General features: G+C 45.8%; 1 protein-coding gene across 3 annotated transcripts in view; it reads left to right on the top strand.

Moving 5' to 3' along the window:
• WWOX (WW domain containing oxidoreductase) overlaps window positions 1–21,888 on the top strand; it is a 940,194-nt gene that overhangs the window by 46,584 nt on the left and 871,722 nt on the right. For all 3 annotated transcript variants that reach the window (XM_080829455.1, XM_080829456.1, XM_080829457.1), the window contains exon 5: window positions 1,582–1,688. In XM_080829455.1, the coding sequence (XP_080685581.1) occupies window positions 1,582–1,688 (107 nt within the window). The remainder of the gene's footprint in view (window positions 1–1,581; window positions 1,689–21,888) is intronic.

Below are 21,888 nucleotides of genomic sequence, written 5' to 3'. Positions count from 1 at the left end.
TTATAAAATGTTGGGTTTTTCTTCTTTTTCTATTTTTTTAAGATTTTATTTATTTATTTGACGGACAGCAAGAGAGGGAACATAAGCAGGGGGAGTGGGAGAGGGAGAAGCAGGTTTCCCGCTGAGCAGAGAGCCTAATGGGGGGCTCGATCCCAGGATCCTGGGATCATGACCCCAAGCTGAAGGCAGATGGCTAACAACTTCCTCTTTCTCTATTATGTAGAAAAATTTTTGGAAGATCGGTGTTTTTATTTTCTTAAACGTTTGGTAGCCTTTCCGCTAAAAAAACAGATGCAGGGTTTTCATTTTGAGGCTTTTCTTTAAATTTAGAATTTTTCCTGGATTATGCACTGTTAATATCACCAGAGTAATTCTGCTAAAACTTACTTACAAACTACTATTGTTATCATTTCGATTTTACCATAAACTTACCATTTGTATTACTTTGTTACTTTCTGCACCTCCTGATTTCAAGAGTCGTTTTTCCTCCTGCTTGAAGAGCATCCTTGAATCTCTCCCCTAGTTCAGGTCTGCTCATAGCTGGTGACATAGCCTCTTAGCTTTTTGTTTGTCTGGTTTGGTTTATCTAAAAATTTGTTCACCTTTATTTTTGAGGAATACTTGCTCTGGGGATGCCAAAGCCGGCTCATCTCTCTTGGCTTTTCTGCTTTTCCGGCCCCCCCCCATCCCCCCCGCCCCCTGCCAAATCCTCACTTATAATGTCCCTCTGATGCTATGTGTGTGCACGTGTGTAGGTTTTGTCCAGCTCTTCTCATTGCTCCCAGTGGGAGGGTGGCTGCCATTGTGGGATACGTGTAGCACAGCACAGAGCACATCACACAGAATATAATAAACATGTTGTATGTGTATTTTCCTTTTCAGGCTGGTTTTTTCTTATTAGACTGTGAGCTCTTGAAGGGCAGTGGCCATATCTGAGTCCTTATATGTCCTTAGTCTTTATATTATATACATATATATATTTTTTAAGATTTTATTTAAGAGATCACAAGTAGGCAGAAAGTCAGGCAGAGAGAGAGAGCAGGAAGCAAGCTCCCTGCTGAGCAGACAGCCTGATGCAGGGCTCCATCCCAGGACCCTGAGATCATGACTTGAGCTGAAGGCAGAGGCTTAACCCCCTGAGCCACCCAGGCACGCCCCCCTTAGTCTTTATATTTAACACAGATCTGCTCATCAGGCAGTGGTTATATATGGCAGACTGTGTAGTGGGCTCTTCTGTGGTTTTTCCTACACCTTTGGGGATGGTGTGTTCCTGGGCTAGGTTTTCTCAACCTCAACAGTGTTGACATTTATTGCCAGATGATTCTTTGTTGTGAGGATTGTCCTATGGTTTGTAAGGTATTTTTTGCACCCCTGACCCTTACACACTAGATGCCAGTAACACCCTGTCCCCCGTTGTGACCACTGAAAGTGTCTCTAGACATTTGCACCTGTCTACCAGGGGACAGATTGCCTCTGGCTGAGAGCCCCTCTGGTAGTGTGTGCGGTGCTCAGTAAAGGCCGTTCAGCTGAGTCAGTGTTTTGCATTGTGTTTTCTAATGTTGACTTTCCTTTAAACCATAGGGTTTGAAACTGCCAAGTCTTTTGCCCTCCATGGTGCCCACGTGATCCTTGCCTGTAGGAATATGACAAGGGCCAGTGAAGCTGTGTCACAGATTTTAGGAGAATGGGTAAGTAAACCCTTGACTGTTTTTTTTTAATTGTCAGATACACATGCTGGGATAAACACATGGAGGTTTTAGTGCAATGCATAAAGTTTATTGCTCTTGGAATAACGTTTTCTTTATTTTTAAAGTCATACTCATTTTGTTTATTTTATGAATGAAAGGACAAGCAGGCCTGTTATCCACACATTGTTGATGGTTCATTGTCAATGTCATCTGCTTTATTAGTCAGAGGCTTGAGAATGTTTACTCATTCAGCTCATTTATTAAGAAAATAAAATGTGGTTAATGCCCATGCGTGCAGCCAAGAGTTTGTTATGCTTATGGTTTTTAGGGTTAGGAAGCGGTGGGCTTTAACCCCATCTCTGTTTTTTACTTTTCACTTCTCTCTCTCTGTGTGGATGTTGGTGCTGGTAAGTCTGTGCACAAACATTTATTGAGGGCCTGAAGTCCTCTTGAGGCTTAGGACATAGCATATCAGACAGAACAAAATCCCTGCCCTCCCTTGGGCTTTACTTCCTACGTATGGAGAAATGGATGGTAAGGGATTATTTAACATACTGCCAGGTTGTTATAAATGCAGTGAAGTGCGGTAAAGCAGAGAGAGGGATGAACAGTTACAATGTGGGGTATTTTACTTGGGGTACTTAGCAGAGAACTCTCTGAAGTGGTGGCATTTCATACGAGACTTGACTGAAGTAAAGTAGCAAGCTACGCCAGTGTCCGGGGACATGGTTTCTAAGTGGTGGGAACAGCATGTGCCGAGGCACAGAAGTAGGAATGTTTCTGGAGGACTCAGGATCAGCACTGAAGCCTGAGTGGCTAGAGCCGGATGGCAGGGGGGTGGAGGTGACAGAGGTGCTGTGGGGGTGTCCCTACAGCCTCAGAGCCAGTGAGGAAGGAGACAGTAGGGGGTCTGATCTAGAGAGTGGCCCGGGTCAGTCACTTTTGTAGAATGATTGCTGGGCTTTGGCGTGAAGTATAGACCGTGTTCATTTATTTGCTTGTCATTTATTCACATGTTAACGATGTGAACCCTGTCATAGGTACTGGGGAATATACTGTCTCTGTACAGCCTTCAGCCCAGAGTGGAAATCAGGTTTAACCAAAGACACAGAAACATCAATGTGAACTTGGAATGGTGTTACTAGGTACTAGGAAGTACCTAGTACCTAGTATTCCAAAAGCGGTGATAAGGCCTGGAGCTCGGGGACATTTGGAGTCTCTGAGAAGGAAGCGACTGAGCTGAGATCTCAGGAAAGAACTGGGGGAGGACGGAGAAGGTCAGACTGGGCAGAGGGAATGGGCTGTGTGCACGGCCCTGGGAGGAAGAGGGGGCTATGGAGGAGGAGACCCTCCAGTGGCTGGGAGCAGAGCATAGAGGACGTCTGACAATCCTTCCCAAGGCTGTCTTTGTTTTCTTACCTTTTTTTAAAAAATTAATTTATTCATTTGAAAGAGGAAGAGAGAGCAGGAGCAGGAGGGGTAGAGCAAGGGTCAGAGAGAATCTAAAGCCCCACATTGAATGCAGAGCCCGACAAGGGGGCTCGATCTCAGGACCCTGAGATCACAATCTACGCCAAAACCAAGAGTCAGATGTGCCACCCAGGAGCACCCCCTCTTTTTTTTTTTTTTTTTTTTTAATTAAAGATGTCTTCATTTTCTGAACACTGTGGAAGATTTCTTGCCATTGGAAGAAACAGACCATGATTCCCTTAGGAGAATGTCTGGTGTTCTAAGCTAAAAAGTTATCAAAGTTACGAAAAGGAAGATTTGTTTCTGCTTTTTTTATAGTATATTTCAAATGAAATATTTCAAATTCAGTATATTTCAAATGAACCCTTGTCTTGAGTTCTCTGGATTCTTTATTTTCAGTTAAATTAAAAAAAAATGGGGCCTATTTTCTTCTGCTGGTCTTAGTATCTCTTTAAGGCTTAAGTTTAATCGCTTGTGTTAGGTGATGTAGTAATCACCTTCAGAGATGTACAAGGCAAACAGGTGGTAACATAGGATCTGAATCTTCACACAGGCCCGGGAAGGTAGAAAATAAAAAGCAGAAGTCCCTCCCAGTCCTTCTCTTGGAAGGTAAATATTAACCATTTCTTTTATCTCCCAGCAGATATACACATGTTGTTACATAATTCGATTTTTTTCCCACTTAATACCATTTGGAGATCTTTTCTTTTCTTTTTCTTTTTTTTTTTAAGTTTGTTTGACAGACAGAGATCAGGCAGGCAGAGAGAGGAGGAAGCAGGCTCCCTGCTGAGCAGAGAGCCCGATGCAGGGCTTGATCCTGGGACCCTGGGATCATGACCTGAACTGAAGGCAGAGACTTTAACCCACTGAGCCACCCAGGCGCACTTGGAGATCTTTTCTTAACAGTCATGTAGGTCCACCTCGTTTTTCGCTGCTGTATAATTTCCATCATGTTCTTACGCTCCAATTTATCTGAGCAGTTTCCCTTTCAGTGGACCTTTAGGTTGTTGGCATTGTTTTGCTATTCCAAGTGATGCTTTCTTAAAGTTCAGTCTCCATATTTTCACCCCAAATTGGGTATAAACTTTGCTGCAGTGAGCATTCTTCATATATGCTTTCATGAGTGATGCAGGGCAGAGTCTTAACAGTGGACCCATTGATTTAAAGCGTGTTTGTATTTACAATTTTATTAGCAGCTTCCCAGTTGTCATCTAGGGGGATTGTAGTGGTTTCTATCCCCACTGTCAATGTGGAAGATGATGGTTATCTAGCAACAGTGTCAAACCTGTAACATTTTGCCCATATAATGTTATACTTAAATTGGGAAAATGGAATTCAGTGGCCCTAGTGATATCGTAAGAACCGTGTTGTACAATGATACGAATATTTAAGGCAGTCTTGGAAGGTAATACTAAAACACATATGTTTATGCATTTTAAAAATTGTCTTCTTTTTCTTTATATATAAGCACAGGTACATCTGTATTAAACCCATTATAACTGTTGTTTAAGGCAGGGAGGCAGGAGGCCCTGAGTGTTCCCTGTTTACCTGTGGGGCCTCAGCAAACCTTTCAATCTGTTTTGTTTCTCTGTTTCCTCACCTCTGACAAAGAAGGTTCAGTGGTAGGAGCATAAAGACACACCATTTAGTTTCTCTTTCTTGTGTTTGAAGCCATACTTGGGTCTCTGGGAGTCACTTTCAGATGACACGTGCATCCTTGCCTGCTTTCATTCTGTAGTATCAGTCACTTGACGTCATATGGCCAGCAGTGCTCTCAGAGGAAGAGTTACTCCAAAATATTCACTGCCAGATGCATGAGTAAAGGAAATGGAAACAAAAACAAAACTAACACTCGCATGGCGTTTCAGACATTTAAATCAAATTTTGTAGGTTGTGGACTAATCTCTTTATCATATCTCATCTGTTCGCTTATTCCCTGTGAGCACCATTATACCATTTCCTCATCCCCCTAGATTATGATTACGGAAGCTCAAATGTGGTACCAAAAGCCATTTCGAATCGTTGCACCATCACCATAGTGTCAAGTGTGTGCGAACCTGCCTTTGTGGTCCGCGTCGAATTGCCCTCACTACCCCACCGTCGGCGTGCGCTGGGCTGGCTTCCTTCAGGCCCTTCCTTACCCCATCTCTGTGCCGGGACTTACTCTGGCACATCATTAAATACCACCTTCTTGTGTTTCTCAAGGTCAATTTGATTGACTCTGGTTTTTCCAGCTGCTAGCCAGCTTGAGCATGTTCATACTTTATCTGGGATGAAGCCTCTCGGTAGCAGAGCCGGGAGGGTACTGCAGCATATTGGCGCCTCACGGGAGACTCTCAAAATGATCCAAAGTTTTTTGTTGCAGCAAAAGCTCACTCTGAAGTCTGTGGGCCATTTGGCTTAGTGTTGGCTCGTGTGTGCCAGGGCTCTGTGGGCATTCTCAGCTTGGCTCTGGAGTTGGAGTTCATGCCTCCTTCCCCAACTTGTTCTTGCCTGCCTGGTCTTTCCTTCCCTGCCTTCACGGCCCATTCTAGAACTGCCATGTTCCAGAACATCATGCCTGCCTCCAAGCCGGTGGGACATTATTCTCACGCTCACCACGGGGCATCTAACAACCACCCTTCATCGAGTCCCTGTCATGTGGTCTCTCCCGGGTGAGGCACTTCATAGCCCTGTTCAGGCAATGCGAAAGCCTGGTTTTCTCCTTTTTACAGAAGAGCCATGGGAGGGCTCAGAGGGTGAAGGGACCCTCCCAGAGTCACACAGCTGATGAGCCCAGAGGCAGGTTCCTGGCACAGTTGGTTCATCTGGCTTCCAAAGCAAAAGTCTGTCTACTTCGTGGCCTGGCTTTTCTACCACCACATTCGGCATCGTGCATGTTCATGACCTTTTAGGCTTTGCTTTCAGCATTGCTAGTTGCTATTTGAGGGATTAATTTTAGGATTAACCCTAATTTCTCATAGGAAGCAACACCCATGTACCTTATTGTTCTAAGCAATCCCTTTTCATTCAAGACATCCTTTACAGAGTTCTCAAACCAGTTTTGGGGGATCTAGCTATTTAGTAAAATACAACTTAAATGAAAACACATTCCATATGGAATTTTATTAAAAGCCTATATGTAATTATGACTGCTAATAATTATTTCATGGGGAAATGCCCTCCTGCTGTGATGTTTTGGATGCTTGGAAGTTAGTAATAAGAATTGAAAACAATTAAAATTGCGTATCGTGGACAATATAGAAGTAAACTACCCTCTTAAAAGGCCAAACCATTTAGCATAGTTTAAAGGGAGGGAAGGGAGGGAGGGAGGCCCATCACTCCCCAACTGTCTTTAAATGAAGAATCTCTGGAACTGGGGTCCAGTACCTGTGCTGTTAAGCATCCTCTTTAGGAGGATGTGCTCTACCTCATTCACGGCCGTAAGTGGATTACGGACTAGGGTCCTCTCCCTCTAAGACAAGCACCTAATTTTTCCCGAAGCATGGCAACAAGCCCATATGGCTGGCTGCGTAGGACGTTTACTTTCCTGTTTTCAGGATGAGGTGGATTCTCTTTTATTTAGCAGCACTGTCTGGCTGTTAGGAGTCCATGTGAGTTCTCTACTAGATGTGTCTGAGTGCCTCCTGTGCTGTGTGGTTGATACTTTCCTTTCCTCCGGAAGTATTTATCCAAGGCAAGTTCGTTGCTGTGTTTATGGAGGTATGGCCCGTCCCACTCTCCATCCTGAAATCTGAGGACCTCCAGAGGCATCGTATGCAAAGAACAATAGTTGATCAGGTATCAAAACGCATTTTATAAACAGCCACAACAAGTCCAGCAACCCAGTGTAGAGCTCTCGGAAGGCCCAAGGTGGGGCTCCCACTTCCTCTCTCTTCTCTCACCTTGTTACCATTCCTGAGTTTTAGATTCTTAAAACTTGGGAAATGAAGCGTCTCATCCTGGGGAGCAAGGAGGTTGAATAGAGCTAAAGGAGCTGGGCCTGAGGTCACCTGCCTACCCACCTGTTGTGTGCAGGATCAAAAGGGGTGGGGCTGTGGCTAGGGTTGCTGGAGGGATCAAAAGAGTGGGGTAGGTCAGCCTGCCTCACGTGTGCCAGGCCCTTACTCAATCTGCTTATCACTTAAAAGACTTCACATATAGGGGCTGCCCATTATCGAAATGTGGGGCCCAATGAATATTGAGAAGCTCTAGCATCTACTAGAGATGGAGATAACCAACAAGGTGGGCAGAAGTGGCCTGGTCTGAGAAGAAGGACTGGCTGATGGCCCTCCCTTGGAGTTATTATGTGACCCACTCCTGATTCCTCAGAATGTGGCTTGGACCTATTCCCCTATCATAAGGGAGGAGTGACTCAACTATGTTTAGTTTGGTGAGAAACTTTGGTCCCCAAGGAAGACTTCAAGCCCATGCTTTTCTAACTTCTGCTTTTATTTGGCCTAGACTTCAGGTCTTACTAGAGGCTGGTTGGGATGACATGCCCTTGGCCAGGAGGATGCAGCAGGGATCCAGCTCAGCTGCTCTCGTTTTCTCATGGGTATTTTAGCCAAGATTCCCAAGAGGTCTAGAGAAGGCAGGCTGAGTGGTCTTCAGGATACCTCCTGGGTAGATAGCCCTTGGTGGGGCAGATCGTCTCCAGCTGATGGCCATTGCTATAAAATATGCTTTGTTATGTCACCCTATGACCTTGGGTGAGTTTCTTAACTTCTCCAACCATGGTTTCTTCATCTGTAAAATAAAACTTCTCCAACCATGGTTTCTTCATCTGTAAAATACAAATAATTATATCTATGCCAGGAGACCTGAGTAGCTGTGAGTATTAAATGCACTGACCATGTGTCTGTGTGGTATTTAACGTGTTGCTGGGGGTAGATTGAGTATTCAATTTTATCTGCTGCTATGAATAACAATAATATCAATTACTTATTCGTACATGAAGGTACAAGTGATACTTACTCTTCTTAACCTCTCCAAGTGGGTCCAAGAGGAGCTGTAGGGAGGATGTTTATCAGCATGATTCAAATGGAGTTGCAATGAATTCTTTCTTTGTCTTCCTGTGTCTGGACTCCTACATTTTATTAGATGTGTATTTAGTTTGTTGATTAGTATTTTCCAGTGGAGCTCATATTAGCACTCAACTGTCATTTGAAAAGCCATCTTAATTATTTATGAGATTGCTTTTTCTTTTGTATTTACAAAGGAATACACTTTGCATATATTTAGGAAAGATGATTAAGGGATCAGTCATCAGGAACAGCTAGCGATGGCTTATACCAAAATGGTTATTGAGAAAGCAGGGAGATGAGGGTAAAAAGAAAAGATTTATTAGTCAGAGGTAATGGGATATGCATGTGTTAGGGAGAGCGCATGCCCGGTTGGCTGTAACCACACAGTTTGATGCTGGCGGGACTGAAGTACCATAATTATTCCCATCTTCGATTGAGTTGATACCGAGGCTGTTTATCTCATTGGAGGGAAGGCATGTGGAAAGCTGACAGAATCGTGTCCTATTGCAGCCTCACTGATAAGGATTGGAAATGATGGTTTTAGTAGTATTTGCAGATATGGAGGGCTTGGTACCAATCAGTGTATTAGGCACATGGGTTTGACACTTCTCTGTGCTTTTAATAGACACCAGTACCTTATGTTTTCATGACATGATTTTAAGAGTGATGGGGTGGGATGCTGAGGAATAAATGGCTAGTATTTTTAAGGACCACTGGAGAAATTCAGCTACTGTTAGTCTCCCTCAGATGTACTCAGTGGCTTTATGATCTGGTGTAGCTTTGGCATTTGCGGGAATTTCCCCTTTGAGAATAAAAGCTTAAATCCCTTAATTTGACTTTATAGGTTAGAGGCCTTCAGTATGATGCCTTCTTTTATGCAGTGTGAGTGTTGGGGGGAGGCAAGCAGCTCGTGATACTTGCCTGAGCTGGTGACTTGGCTCAGGAAGGATGACCATCATTCAAGGCATCGTGAGTTAGAGGGCTCATCCTCATTGTTCTGAACTTTAGCTAAACGAAAAATATAAAAACTATTAATATTATTAATAGTTGTAGATTATTGGGAAAAATTCATCTTAAATCAGCTGCTAGATTGGTTCCTCATTTCTTTGCTTTAAAAATTGTTTTTATGTGTAGTATTGGATTTTCAATAAATAAAGTATGATATAAATAAGTCTGCAGGCCAGCGAGAACTATATAAACCACTTGCTTAAATCAATAAGCACACGCACACACACACAAAGGTAAAGATAAAGTTCTAGAGTTTCCTCTTAGGACACTTCCGTTTTCAAAATGTCACGTTATTATTATCCCCTGCAGATGGGGTTGGGTGTTCATATTTGTCTCTCTATAAGGCATGTTGCTTAGCATTTAGCAATGAAATATCTATGGTATGTGTTAAACCCACTCTGCAGATGAGGCCCTGGATGCTAACTGAGGTGAAGAGGCCTGCCTAAGCTCACCAAGCTGGGAGTTTTGGGGTGGATCTTGGGTGTGAAGCCATATTTGCCTGGCTCCAAAGCCATCTTGTAACCTAATCCAAAATTCCTGGTGTGTGTTGTGTAAAAAGACCAGCCTCTGTTTTTCAAAGTCTTATCCAAAGACTGTATTCATAGAAGGTTGCGTGTTTATATGTGAATGTCTCTCTGTTCATGGTAACGAGGGTCTCTGTGACTGCCCAGGAGAGAGAGCTTCCTGGGTCTCTTTTGGTAATCTGGTGGAACTGATGAACCTCACCTCACCAAATCAGCTCTCCTGCCCAGACCTCCACTCCAAGTGGCATATGGAGTATTTACTGTCCTACTTGGGTTGCTTATTTGACCTTTCTTGTCACAGGCTCTGGAAAGATTCTTTATCAGATAATAAATGATATATTCCCCTCATCGACATAATTGTTGTTAAAATATTCTGAGTTTTTTCAAAAAAATATTCTGAGTTTTCTCTGTCTCCAGAATGCCCTAGACTTGTGCCCAGTCCTATCCTTGAAGTTCTCCATTTCATTTCTCATTCTGAACGTTTTTGCCCTGACACAGTCTTGGGTGCTCTTCATTGTTCTTCAGTCACTGTCTCTGTGTCTTCATTCTGCCTTCTTTTTTCCCAGCCCCCCTGGCCACTGCTCACAGTCTTGAACTGAATCTTTCAAACTTTATATCCATTGTAACCTTTGTATAACGAGGGCTGTGATTAACTATGGGGTTTTAAAGAGTGGAAGTCAAGCATAGGAGGCTAGCTCCAAGCCATCGCTCCCAATCATGTGAAACCCAAAGCAGATGCATCCTTTCATTAATACGGCGTCCCTGAGTTCTTATTAAGCAATTTTGACGTAGTTTGAAGAGACGGATTTCATCTTGAGATGGTGTTCAGCCAGCGGCTCAAAGGCCTGCTTCTGGCCACTAAGCATTTAGCCTCCATTACTTAAGAGGGAAAAAACATGCTAGAGACTGTTTTTCATATTTATTATGGGGCATTTACAAAGAGTCTCAGACATTGCAGTTGTTAGATTAGACAGAGAGGAGAGACAGTGAAACCTCCTGCGCAAGGACAGATGTAGAGATACACGTAGACGGGGCAGCCTGTCTCAGAAGGGGGCAGTGCACATGGTAATAGGTTAGGGTTTATTTCAAGTGTTTATTTAAAATAGGCTAGTTTTAATTTATAGGGAGGCGGTGCAGTGGAGTACAGGGAGCCTCAGCTTTGGAGTCATACAGACTCGGGACTGTGTCCCGGTTCCAGCACATGCTCATTGGGTATCCTTGGGCAAATTTCGTTATGTGTTTGGACCTTGGTTTATTTACTTGTGGAATGGTGCTGGTAGTTGTTCTTGGTCATGGTGAAGATGAAGTGAAATAACAGACACTGTGATCTTGTGACATGTGATAAGAAACAACATGTGGTCTTCCTCCCTGTTTCTGGTGTGAGCTCCTAAAAAGCCTTGGACTTTCTTAAGTGGTGGGGGCCCTAGAGGTGTCTTTTGTTTTGTGAATGAGTTGAGTTCTGGAACCCACCCAAGGATGTGGCCTGGTTTCCGGTGGAGCCCACTGTATGATCAGAGGGTTGAAACTTCCAGTGCCACTCCCTGACCTCCAGGGAGGGGAGAGGGGCTGGAGATCAAGTTCAATCATCAGTAGCGGGTGACCTAATCAACCATGCCTCTGTAATGAGGCCTCTGTGAAAACCCAGAAAGGAGAGGGTTCATAAAGCTTCTGGATTGGTGAACACGTGGTGCCCCTGGAGAGTGGTGCCCCTACAGAGGGCAAGGAAGCGTTTGCCCTCCCTCACATACCTTGCCCTCCGCATCTTTCCTATTTGGCTGTGCCCAAGTTATATCATTTTGTAATGAACCTGTGACTAGTGAGTAAAGTGTCACGGGTTCCGTGAGACACTCAGGGTCTCAGAAGGCACTTACTCTCTTGTACAGAATGTGACACACACATGATAAAGACCCAGGAGGTGGTGTCTTCAGGAGAGGCTGACTTGTTCATTGTATCCCTAAATTAAACAAATAGTCTCAGAAATCTTGTCAGAAAATGACTTAAAAAAAAAAATAAATGATCAGAGTCCTAGGACATAGCCGAGCCTGTCTTCATCTTCCCATCGATGTGTCAGTTAATATTCAGATGCGCTAAGGAACAGGGGTTTCCTCCCATCCCCACGGCCTAGAGAGGTGGCCGTCCACCTCCCCGGTGCCGGTGGAACAGAGCTGGCCGGACTTCTGCAGAGCCTGGGCTTGCTGATGGAGAGAAGTGGAGAAAAACCGACGCTTTGACCCATTGAGCACTTGTTCCTGCCGCTTAGTCAACTGGGGGGTGCATATGTGACTGGCTTTTGGAGACCCTAAAAAATGAAGCCTCCCAAGTATCCATGCTGGTTTTAGAATCTATCCATCGATTCTTTGATCCTCTTCTTCTGAGGAGGTGGAGCCTGATTCCCCTCCCCTTGAGTGTGGGCTGTGCTTCGTGAGAACCCTAATGAATAGCTTGTGGCCAAAATGAGGTAGTAGGACTCCCAGGGAGGGTCATAAAAAGCATGTAGCTTCTTCCTCCCTTGCTGTCCTGGATCACTGCCACAGGGGGAGGCCGGTTGCCATGTGTTGTGAAGACACTCCCACGTCCCTGTGGAGAGGCCCACGTGACGAGGAACCCAGGCCTCCCACCCAAAGCCTCCTGAGTGGGCCTTCTTGGAAACCTCCAGCCTCCTCAAGCCTGCAGGTGACTTCCGGCTGTCAGATTGGCAGCGACCTCATGAAGAGCTTGAGTCAAACCCACTCAGCATTCCTGACCCATAGAAACTTGGTGAGGTAAGAAATATTACCATTTTAAACCACTGCGCTTTGCGGAAGTGTGTCGCATAGCAGTGAGTAACACGCACGGGGGCCATGACTTCAAGGGCAGAAGGATCTCTGGAGAGGAGCTGGACAAGTTCACAGGTCAAGACCTGAACACTCGTCCAGTGATTGTTTCCAAATGCAAGTTCTTAGGGTGGTGTCAACTGTCCAGTCACCTCGTTTGACCTCTTTCTGACGTGCAGACCACTCACGCAGCATCCCTGAGCAGAGACCCTCCAGCTCTGGTTTGTACCCTTGCAGTGATGGGTAAGCTCCTCCCTCCCCAGGTAGCCCTCCTGTTTCTGTGCGCCTCTCAATTACAGAGTTCTCTCTCATACTGAAGGCAGCATCTTTCTCTGAGTGTCTCCTACTCACCGGCCCTGGTCCTGTCCTCCGAGTTTCCCTGAGCTGCCTTCTCATCAGAATCCGCCTGATGCCTGCGTCTCTCAAATTCCCTAAATAATAAATCAAAAGTTATTGAAGACTTCGGGTTACTGAAAGTTGGCAGTCAGGCTGGCCCTTCTCTCCGCTCTGCAACCTCTGTACTCTTTTATTATTGGAGTCTGGGATGCGCCTGGTAAGACTTGGCAGCTGGGGAGAGCTCCGTCTGTTCCGCATCCTTCAGCGGGCGGCAGATGCGGAGCCCAGACCCGCTTTGCCTTCCCTGGAGTTAATGAATCAGTGTGAATGAAGAGCACAGTCTCCTTTTAAATGACTGAAGAACATTGTGCTCGTTTACCCGGCAATTCTCAGAGTCTAATTGTTCCAGCTACAATGTGATCTGTAAACTGGGTAGCTGGGAGAAACTTCAATGCATCTTTGTAATGGCTTTGTTGTTGTTTATTGAGAGGGACTAATTAACTTTGATTATTGCACTAATATTGTGGCACTTTGACAGCCTTTCAGATTTATGACTCTGGGAAAATAAACAAATGAAATGCAGGTGCTGGAGCAGAAAGAATAAGTTATTACTGAACTTTAATTACTTGGAATGTGTAGCCAGGAGAGAATTAGTTGATGAATTACAGGATGCTTAAAATCTACATCAAAATGTAAGCAATATGAAGACAAAAATGAAGGGGGGACGGTGGGAGGGTGCTCTTTTTTAAGGCAGGAAGGGAGAGGACATATCTCTAATGGTGTCCCCAGTGTTTCCTGGATTAAGCCTATGCTGCGCAAACTTTTACGGTGCCACTCAAACCCCTTTCCTGGCCCAGCACTGAGTCACTGCAGAGTCACCATTGAATTTGTTTGAAATGTAGATTCTTGGGCCTACCCCAAAACCTAAGGGATTAGAGTTTCTGGATGTGGGGCCCAGCAATCTGTGTTTTGCAGTCCCTCCAGGAGATTCTGATTCACACAGAAGTTGAGAAGTGCCACTCTACTGTTCTCAGGCTGTTTCACTGATCGATGGATCGATTGATTTTCTTTAATTATAAAAGAGCAGGGACAGATTTTTATCTTTGCTTACAAAAATTAGATGTTCTTACAACCTAGTTTGCTAATGAATCCAAAGATTTTCAGACTGTCTTTTTAAATGGTATAAATATTTATTAAGTATCTATGTACTTGGTATAGTGGGTGATAAAAGTTTAGAATATTGTCATTACCATGCTCACTGGGTACTGACATGGGTTACAGTATCCATGAGCATGGTAAGAATGGTACTTTTTAGGACTCATGAAAGATGCTTTCTCCAGGAAGCAGGAGAAGGAGCTATTTGCAGGCTTTAGTCGGCTGAGATTGGGGTGGGTGGGGCACATTCCAGTGCAAGGAAGAGCATGAGCAGAGGGAAGGGGAGTAGTCAGGTTTGGATGCAGTGTTGGGGCGGAGGCCGGAAGTTGCCACTTGAAGCCAGATTGTTCAGGACTGCAGATTCTGTTCTCCCAGGAGAATGGGCTTTGTTCTCTAGGTCCTGACAGCCACTGAGGGATCCAGGTAGGCACGATGCAGGTCCACATGGGGTGATGCAGTAAGATGGATGCTCAGACCGAAATAGGGACGGAGCATTGAGGCCGGAGACCCTGTTAGCCAAGCACTGGGTCAGCAGGGTTCAGGTGGCAGCCAGGAGCTGCAAAGGACGAGACCGATGCTCACTCTACTTGCTTATTTCCTGACGTTCAAAGAATGCTTTTAAATCCATCAACTGAGTCCCAAAGGATAAAAATAATCATCCCTTCCAATGTCTCCTGCTCTGAGAACCTTTAACAAATTGTGGGGAGGGGAATTGTCCTCGTTCTTAGAAACTGTGAAAATAGAAATGTGTTTACTTATCTGCAACCCTCTCTCAGGAGTAGGGTGATCAGACAATTTATTGTTCAAATCAGGGAATGCCGAGAGCCAGAGGAGGGGCTCTTAGTAATTATGCTGGGAGGGAATCAGCATAGGCAAGGAAGGAAACTGTCAAGTCTGAGCAGCCTCCTTATGAGCACGTTATTCCAGTGATCCACCCCTGAGTGACGGTCACCCCGTGTGGCCGGCTTGGCTGGGCTCCTTATGGGAGGGGTAGGCCCAGCTTCTGAAGGGGCCAGGTTGAGGCTCACGCTGGCCTTGGTCCCTATAGGTCTGGGTTGTCGCCTTTTAGCAGTTGTCCTTTCAAGATGCTGCTGCTGCCACTCTCACAAAAGCTCGGCCAGCCTCCTGCCCACGACTGTCCCTGTTTCTTGGACAGTTGCAAATGTGACTGCGACTCCACATCTTCTGTTGTCAGGCAGTCTGCTAAGGTTTTATTTCAGAGACCCTCCCTTTCATCTGATTTATCCCACCGTCTGGAACCTTCCGATCCCCCCTCTTGTGGATAGTGGTGGGTATTTGAGGAGTAGGAACACATTTCAACATCAGACTGAGCCAGACCCTTTCACAAGGCAGATCTACCCAGAACGCCATTTAGAAATAAGTAGTGGTCATTTTATAATTGCATTTGTTTGGATGGTTCACAGCTTGCCTGGACTATAAATGTGGAGAACTGAGAGCTAGTTAAGTGTGTGTATTTTCGGCTCTGGGTAAATTTGCATTATTGGTGGAAACGCTGGGGCACTTGGCAGTGATGTCAGTGATCTTAGTTGTATTACAGGCCCGAGCCGCCGATTATGGCATCCGTGCAGATCTGCCAACACAGATGGTTTTGGGGAGACATCAAAGAAGAGCAAAACTAATTCTACATTACTTTCAAGTGTACGTTAAAAATAAAGTTCTTCAGGGGCGCCTGGGTGGCTCAGTGGGTTGAGGCCTCTGCCTTCGGCTCGGGTCATGATCCCAGAGTCCTGGGATCGAGCCCCGCATCGGGCTCTCTGCTCGGCAGGGAGCCTGCTTCCTCCCCTCTCTCTGCCTACTTGTGATCTCTGTCTGTTAAATAAATAAAATATTAAAAAAAAAAAAAAAAAAAAATAAAGTTCTTCGTAGTCAATGTATGACCCCCTGGGTTTTGTATGGTTCTTTTAGCCATTACTTTTAGGGGATATAGTAAAGATATGAGTCACTTTATGCAAGAATAAACGTCATGAAAAATTCGGATGTGAATTAGTGAAGCTCTTTGTCTTTTTAAGGGCAGTTATGAATTAACATCACATTTGGGTGTACTGTGTTTATGAAATGGTAGAATTTTTGGATTGGAAAGACATGAGACCAGCCAGTTTATCTCCTTAACACTTGAGAGATGGGAAAACAGGCCTGGAGAGGAGAACTGGCCAGTCTAATATTATTTAGGCAGTTAGGCCTTCTTTGAGACATATTATCATGCTGTCCACTTACCTCTTGCAAAAAAAAAAAAAAATTACACACACACACACATACACACACAGGTTTTTAAAAGGAGCATAGAATTGCCTGTAAAACAGAAATATAAGGACCCAACACTTAATGGTCTCTTGGGTGGTTTCCTTGAGTCTCCTCCTATTTTTATGATAATAATAATGATGACAATGGTAGCTAGCATTGTGTGCTAGTCACTGTGAAAAACACTTGAAATCCTTAATTCAGCTCATCTTTTTGGCAACTCTGTTGAGTAGCTAGTATTGCAAATCCTGTTTTCAGAAGAGGATATGAGGCACAGAGAAGTTTAGGGCCTTGTCTGAGCTCACACAGCCTATAAGCAGTAGAGATGAAGTGATGTAAGAAGATTGGAGCCTCCCCAGTTTTACTCTTCTTTGTGTTGCCCCAGCCTGTAGCCTGGTCAGCAGGAGGGGTTTAGATGTCTTTGTGGAATGAATGACTGGGAAGGCGACCAGGTTGACAGTTGGGCCTTGCTGGTTATAACCCAAGCAGCGGCATCTCATCACTGTGGGGAGGGACGGTTTGGTTGCTTTGTTTTTGGAGACTAGACCAGCAGAAGGTGCAATCAGATTATTTTTCTAAAGTATTGAGCTGTGCAAATTGATTTTCACTTTGATGTTACTATGGTGCCCTCAATTTTTCAGCTGTCTTCTAGCTAGTTAAAGAAGGACTCATTGTTTATGGGATGTGGTGTTAAGCATATTGCAATTCCAGTTCTTTGAAATTCACAGATCCTGATTTGGGAAATCTGGGAAAGCTGGTTAACCCAGTTTCTCCAGCTGTTCTGGAGCAGCGGGAGTTGGCTACACTGAGGACCGGCTCCTAAATCAAGTCGATTTTGGAGCACGGGAGAATGGATCATTGACATAGAGAGGTCAGTTCTGAGGGTAGTGGGCACTGTGTGAAAATCCAGTGCATGGATCCAGGAGACTTCTGGTCCCTCCTCGAGAGTGTGTGGGACTGAGAGAGAGAAGGCTGATCAGAAACCAGTAACCGCTTATAAATGAGAAGGCCTCTGATGATGCTGGGCTTTTGGAGGTGAACATAGGAACCTTCTCATTTCCTATTACTCGGGTCAGAATACCAGCTTGGTTTGGCTTTGCTTCTAATGTCCCTTTCCCTTTCAGTTAATAACTAATCGTCCAGAAGCCTGTTGAGGTAAACGTATACGGAAAGAGAATGAAACAGAGAGAGAGAGGTGGAGAGACAGAGACATCAGGGGGTCGGGGAAACATACGGAGACATATGGACATAGGGAGAAAGACAGACAGACACAGGCACACACAGGAGATGGGCACTGAGAGGGGGGACAGAAGTTAAGGCACGAAGAGAGATGGAGAGAGATGGAGGGAGGAAGAGGGAGAGAGAGAGAGAGAGGGCGAGAAGGAGGGAGGGAGAGAGAACCCTTCTCGGGAGTGTGTCTGTGGAGTTTCTTAGTGCCAGCCTCTGCAAGATGGGTTTGATCACTGTTTTCAGCATTCTCTGATCATTTCTTGCTTAGAAAGGAGGAAATTAGAATTGTTGAGCTATGATTTGTTTTAATCAGAAAGAAATTGTCTAACATAAATCTCTGGGTGAGTGCTGGAAAAGCCCTAAAGCGGCCCGGAAAAAAATATCAATACTTTGCAAAGGAGGAATGATTGTTCCAATTCGTGGCTTAATTGACTTTAAGCCTTAATGAAGCTCAGGCCAGCTCCGCTGCACACACTTCCTGGTTGGGCTCGACAGTGGAACTGCTCTGGGAGAGGAGGAATTTAGGGTGGTTATTTGGTTCTTTGCTGTTGACGCCACTTTCTAATTGCATGGGGCTACCTAGTACCAGATAGCAAATTTTTTTTTTTTCTACGAAGAGAGTAAATTTCTTTTTCTGACCCATACAGTAACTTATTTTAAATTACAGCTTTTTCTGTTGGATATATTCATTTATGTTAGATTTTCATTCCCCAAGTGAAGTTTCACTGATGCTGTATAATTAAATATAGATTTCTTAAAAAGATAGTATATATTTTAAATTTATAAGTGGACAAACTGTGTGTATATAAAGACTTTATTGAAGAGGAGTAGATCTCTCATCTAATCAGCATGATGGATGCTGGAAAGGTTTCCTTTTGCATCGTGCATCCCTGTTCAGCCCCTTGGCACGTGCTTGGAGGGGCTGCCGAAACTCACTCACTTCATCTGTCTAAAAGGATTGATCTGTGAGATATGTTACGTGGGTATAAGCAATAGACTTGGGATCCAGGCTGCCTGAGTTCGAATACTCTTTTAGGTGTTTACGAACCAGTCGGCCTGGGTCCTTGCAAGGTACCTGTGTGCCTCGTGTGTGCCCTCCAAGTGTTCGCAAGGATAAGAAAGATTGTTTGGGGCTCCTGTGAGGTGTGGCCCGGGCTGCCTGTCCAGGTGCATCTCTTTCCTTTCTCTTCCTCGTCTCACTATCTCAGACTCACCATTCGTCCCCAACCCCCCAGGGTCTCTGCTTCTCAGCCTGGAGTGTTTTCCCGTGCCTGGAAGGACCTCGGCTAAGCTTGTCCGCCTGGCCAGTACCTCCACATCCTGCGAGGCCTCCCTCGGCTGGCCTTCCCAGAAAGGCTCCCCGCTCCGCTGCCCGTCCTCCCTCCGAGTCAGGTGCCGCCTTCAAGCATTAGCGATGTGGCGGAGACTAAGGAAGAAAAGGCTCCTGACCCCAGGGAGCGGACGGTCCCTGCTTTGGCTGCACACTGCTTGTTGGCCAGCGGTCTCCCTACTCAGCAGCACACATGTGCTGACAGCTTTTCATATGCCCGGCGTCCCACTAGACTCCGAGCGTGTGTAGACATGTAAGACATCGTCCTTGCCCTCAGGGAGTACAGGTATGTCTACAGACATGTAAATTAGCAACAGCAACAATAACAACATAAAGGCTTTGGTGGGTGTGTGTGTCTGTGGGCTGCCGGGGAGGAGAGCCCGACTTGGTTATGGTGTGAGCTCAGTTGGCACGTGGGCAGGAGCAGACTCAAGGCCTGGGTTTCTCATCACTTTTGGATGGCGTCGGACTGGTTGGTTAGAAGTATGAAGGCTTTTCTTTGATTCTAGCCATCCAGTTAGTGGGTTACAAGCACAGATTTTGGAATCAGCCCAGCTTAGGTAGGAATTCTAGCTGTTGTTCCCTGGCAGCGTGTGATCTCAGTCAGGACACTCCTCCGTGTACCTCTTCATCTAACTGTGGAAAATGGGATCCTGCGTCCCCGAGTGCTAGGAGGCTTGTAAGGAGTAGAGAAGAGTGCCCGGCTCCCCACCCGTGCTCAGTGACATGTGCCAAGCACTGCTCGCCGCGTGGACAGCTTCTGAATGTCACCTCCCCGTGCCTTGCATGCTTTGGGTTCTAACCCATTACGGCGTTCCTACCTTCCCCTCTTCCCGCCAGCACCTCTTGTGCCCACGTGGGGCTGGCCTCCCGAGTGCCAGACAGAGCCTGCACGGGCTAGGTTTGCTTTGCGCTCAACAAAGCTTCCCCTCTGTGGCACTGGATTTTGTAGGACAGTGACAGTTTCCAGAAACCTCTGGTCCCTGAGCCAGCTGGGGGAAAATTGAATCATTCTCTGGGCCTCTCAGCTCGTATCCTAAAAGGCTGCCCAGACGCTTAGGGCAGGTTCCGGCAGCTTCACATCAAGAACGCTATCACGGCTCTGAAATAAAACATCCCCCCGCTGCTCGCGGGAGCGCCACCTCCCCTGAGGTCGTAAGGTTCTCCAGGCGGCAGAAGCCACTTCCCATGCCCAGCGCCTCTCCTTGTGAGAACTGAGAGGAGGAGGAGCTGCCAGGACCCTAAACGTTCAGATGCCCTTCCAGCTGGTGGTAGGATCGGTCTTTTGAAGTCTTCAGAGAAGTGGTTTCATGTTCCGATTTCATCGAGGCTGGCTGGGAGAGGCCACGGTCTAATGCAGTGACTCACCGCGTCGTTCCTCATCTTGTCACAGAACCTGACCTCACACCACCACGGTCACCTTCTCTCTAGCAAGGGCCCTCTTGTAGAAATAGTCATGAATTTGGTCACTTACAGTCATCAGGGTTTTATGATTTGTGGAGGATTTATATCTGAAAGAAAATGGGTGAATTACAAATATTAAACAGCTCAGCCGGCACCCGCATGATGAATCACTGGGATCTCTTTTTTCCCTTCTTCATGCTGTAGACATATGGCGTGAATTTTCTGCTCTCATTACAGATGCTGAGAGAAGGCAAAGACAAATATTTATATTACATTCATGTTTTACAGTAAAAACACTGTTCGGTTTGTTTATACAGTTCCACTGTTACAGTTTTTATGGTTGGTAATGAAACCGCTGTAAAAGCGAGCCTGGGTTATAGCAGATGCGATAAGCCCCGATATTCGGGGAGACACCCGGGATGGAATCATTGATGTCCCATGCACGGAGTCAACAACCGAGTTCTGTGTTAGGACAGGCTCGGCGATGCTGTAATAACAAACAACCTCGAAATCTCCGGGGCTTAAAAGAACAAAGGTTTATGTCCTGCTCCAGCTCCGTTTCCATCATGAGCTGCTGGGGTAGCTGTGTCTAACAGGGGAGCTCACTCGGCCACGAGGACCGGCAGAGCAGCCCACACTGCTGGGTGCTGGGACAGAGGAGGAGAAAGGCACGCTGACCCCACGCACCGCACGGCGTGCGTCTGCTCGGACACGACGCTGTCACATAGACGCCCATTCCAGCTTCAGGTGCAGGAGGGGCGCGCCCACCCCACTGCGGAAGGAGGTGGAGAGCTGCAGCGTCGGAGGGCTGCCCTCGGCACTCCCTTCCGTGGTTACTTCAAGCCTGTCTCTAGTTACGGCACTGATCTTCCATGTCTGAGACGACTTTGAACCGGAAGGGGACAGGCAAGGCATCAAAGACCCTCCTGCTGACTGTACCCAAACTCCTTAAAATTGGTGAGACTCTGTCTTCATTTCATGATGATCTGGATAAGAAGGATCCACAACTGTTCCCAGAAAAAAATTTCAAGGCCACAAAACTTTTTCAAGTTGAGCTGTGATTTTGGCTTTCTTCCCCTTTCTCCCCTCCCTTCCCCCCTCCCTCCCCGTTCCTTCTTAATAGCCTCATGTCTGGAAGCTCATCAGTAGACCGTGCTCCTTCAAGATATCATCGCCCTCCGGCCGTGTATCCTGCCACCGCTAAGTAGGCCACAGATTGCTGGTGGTAACCATTCGTTTAAAGGAAATAAAAAGCTTTAATTATGAAAACAGTCCAAGTGAGTTTTATTTTGATTTTTTAAAGATTTATTTGTTTATCTTTGAGAGAGAGAGATGGGGGATGGAGGAGTGATAGGGGAAGAGAGAAACTCAAGCAGATTCTGTGCCAAGCACGGAGCCTGGCATAGGGCTCTATCTCAGGACCCTGAGGTCACGCCGTGAGGCGAAACCAAGAGTCAGATGCTCAGCCGACCGAACGCAAGTGCCCTGAAAACAGCCCAGGTGACTTTTAACGGCAACATAAAGGTGGTATTGAGAGCCGAGCTGTCCCCTATGGTAGCCACTGGGCCCATGTGGCAGTTGAGTGCCTGGCACAGATTGAAATGATTTGTAAGTATAAAATAAAATACCTATCAGATTTTGAAGACTTAGTGTAAAAAATGTAGA

This window comes from Martes martes, assembly GCF_963455335.1.
Source record: "Martes martes genome assembly, chromosome: 17".
Taxonomy (NCBI): domain Eukaryota; kingdom Metazoa; phylum Chordata; class Mammalia; order Carnivora; family Mustelidae; genus Martes; species Martes martes.
The sequence above is the reverse complement of the archived record's forward strand: the minus strand, read 5'-3'. Positions and strand labels throughout refer to the sequence as shown.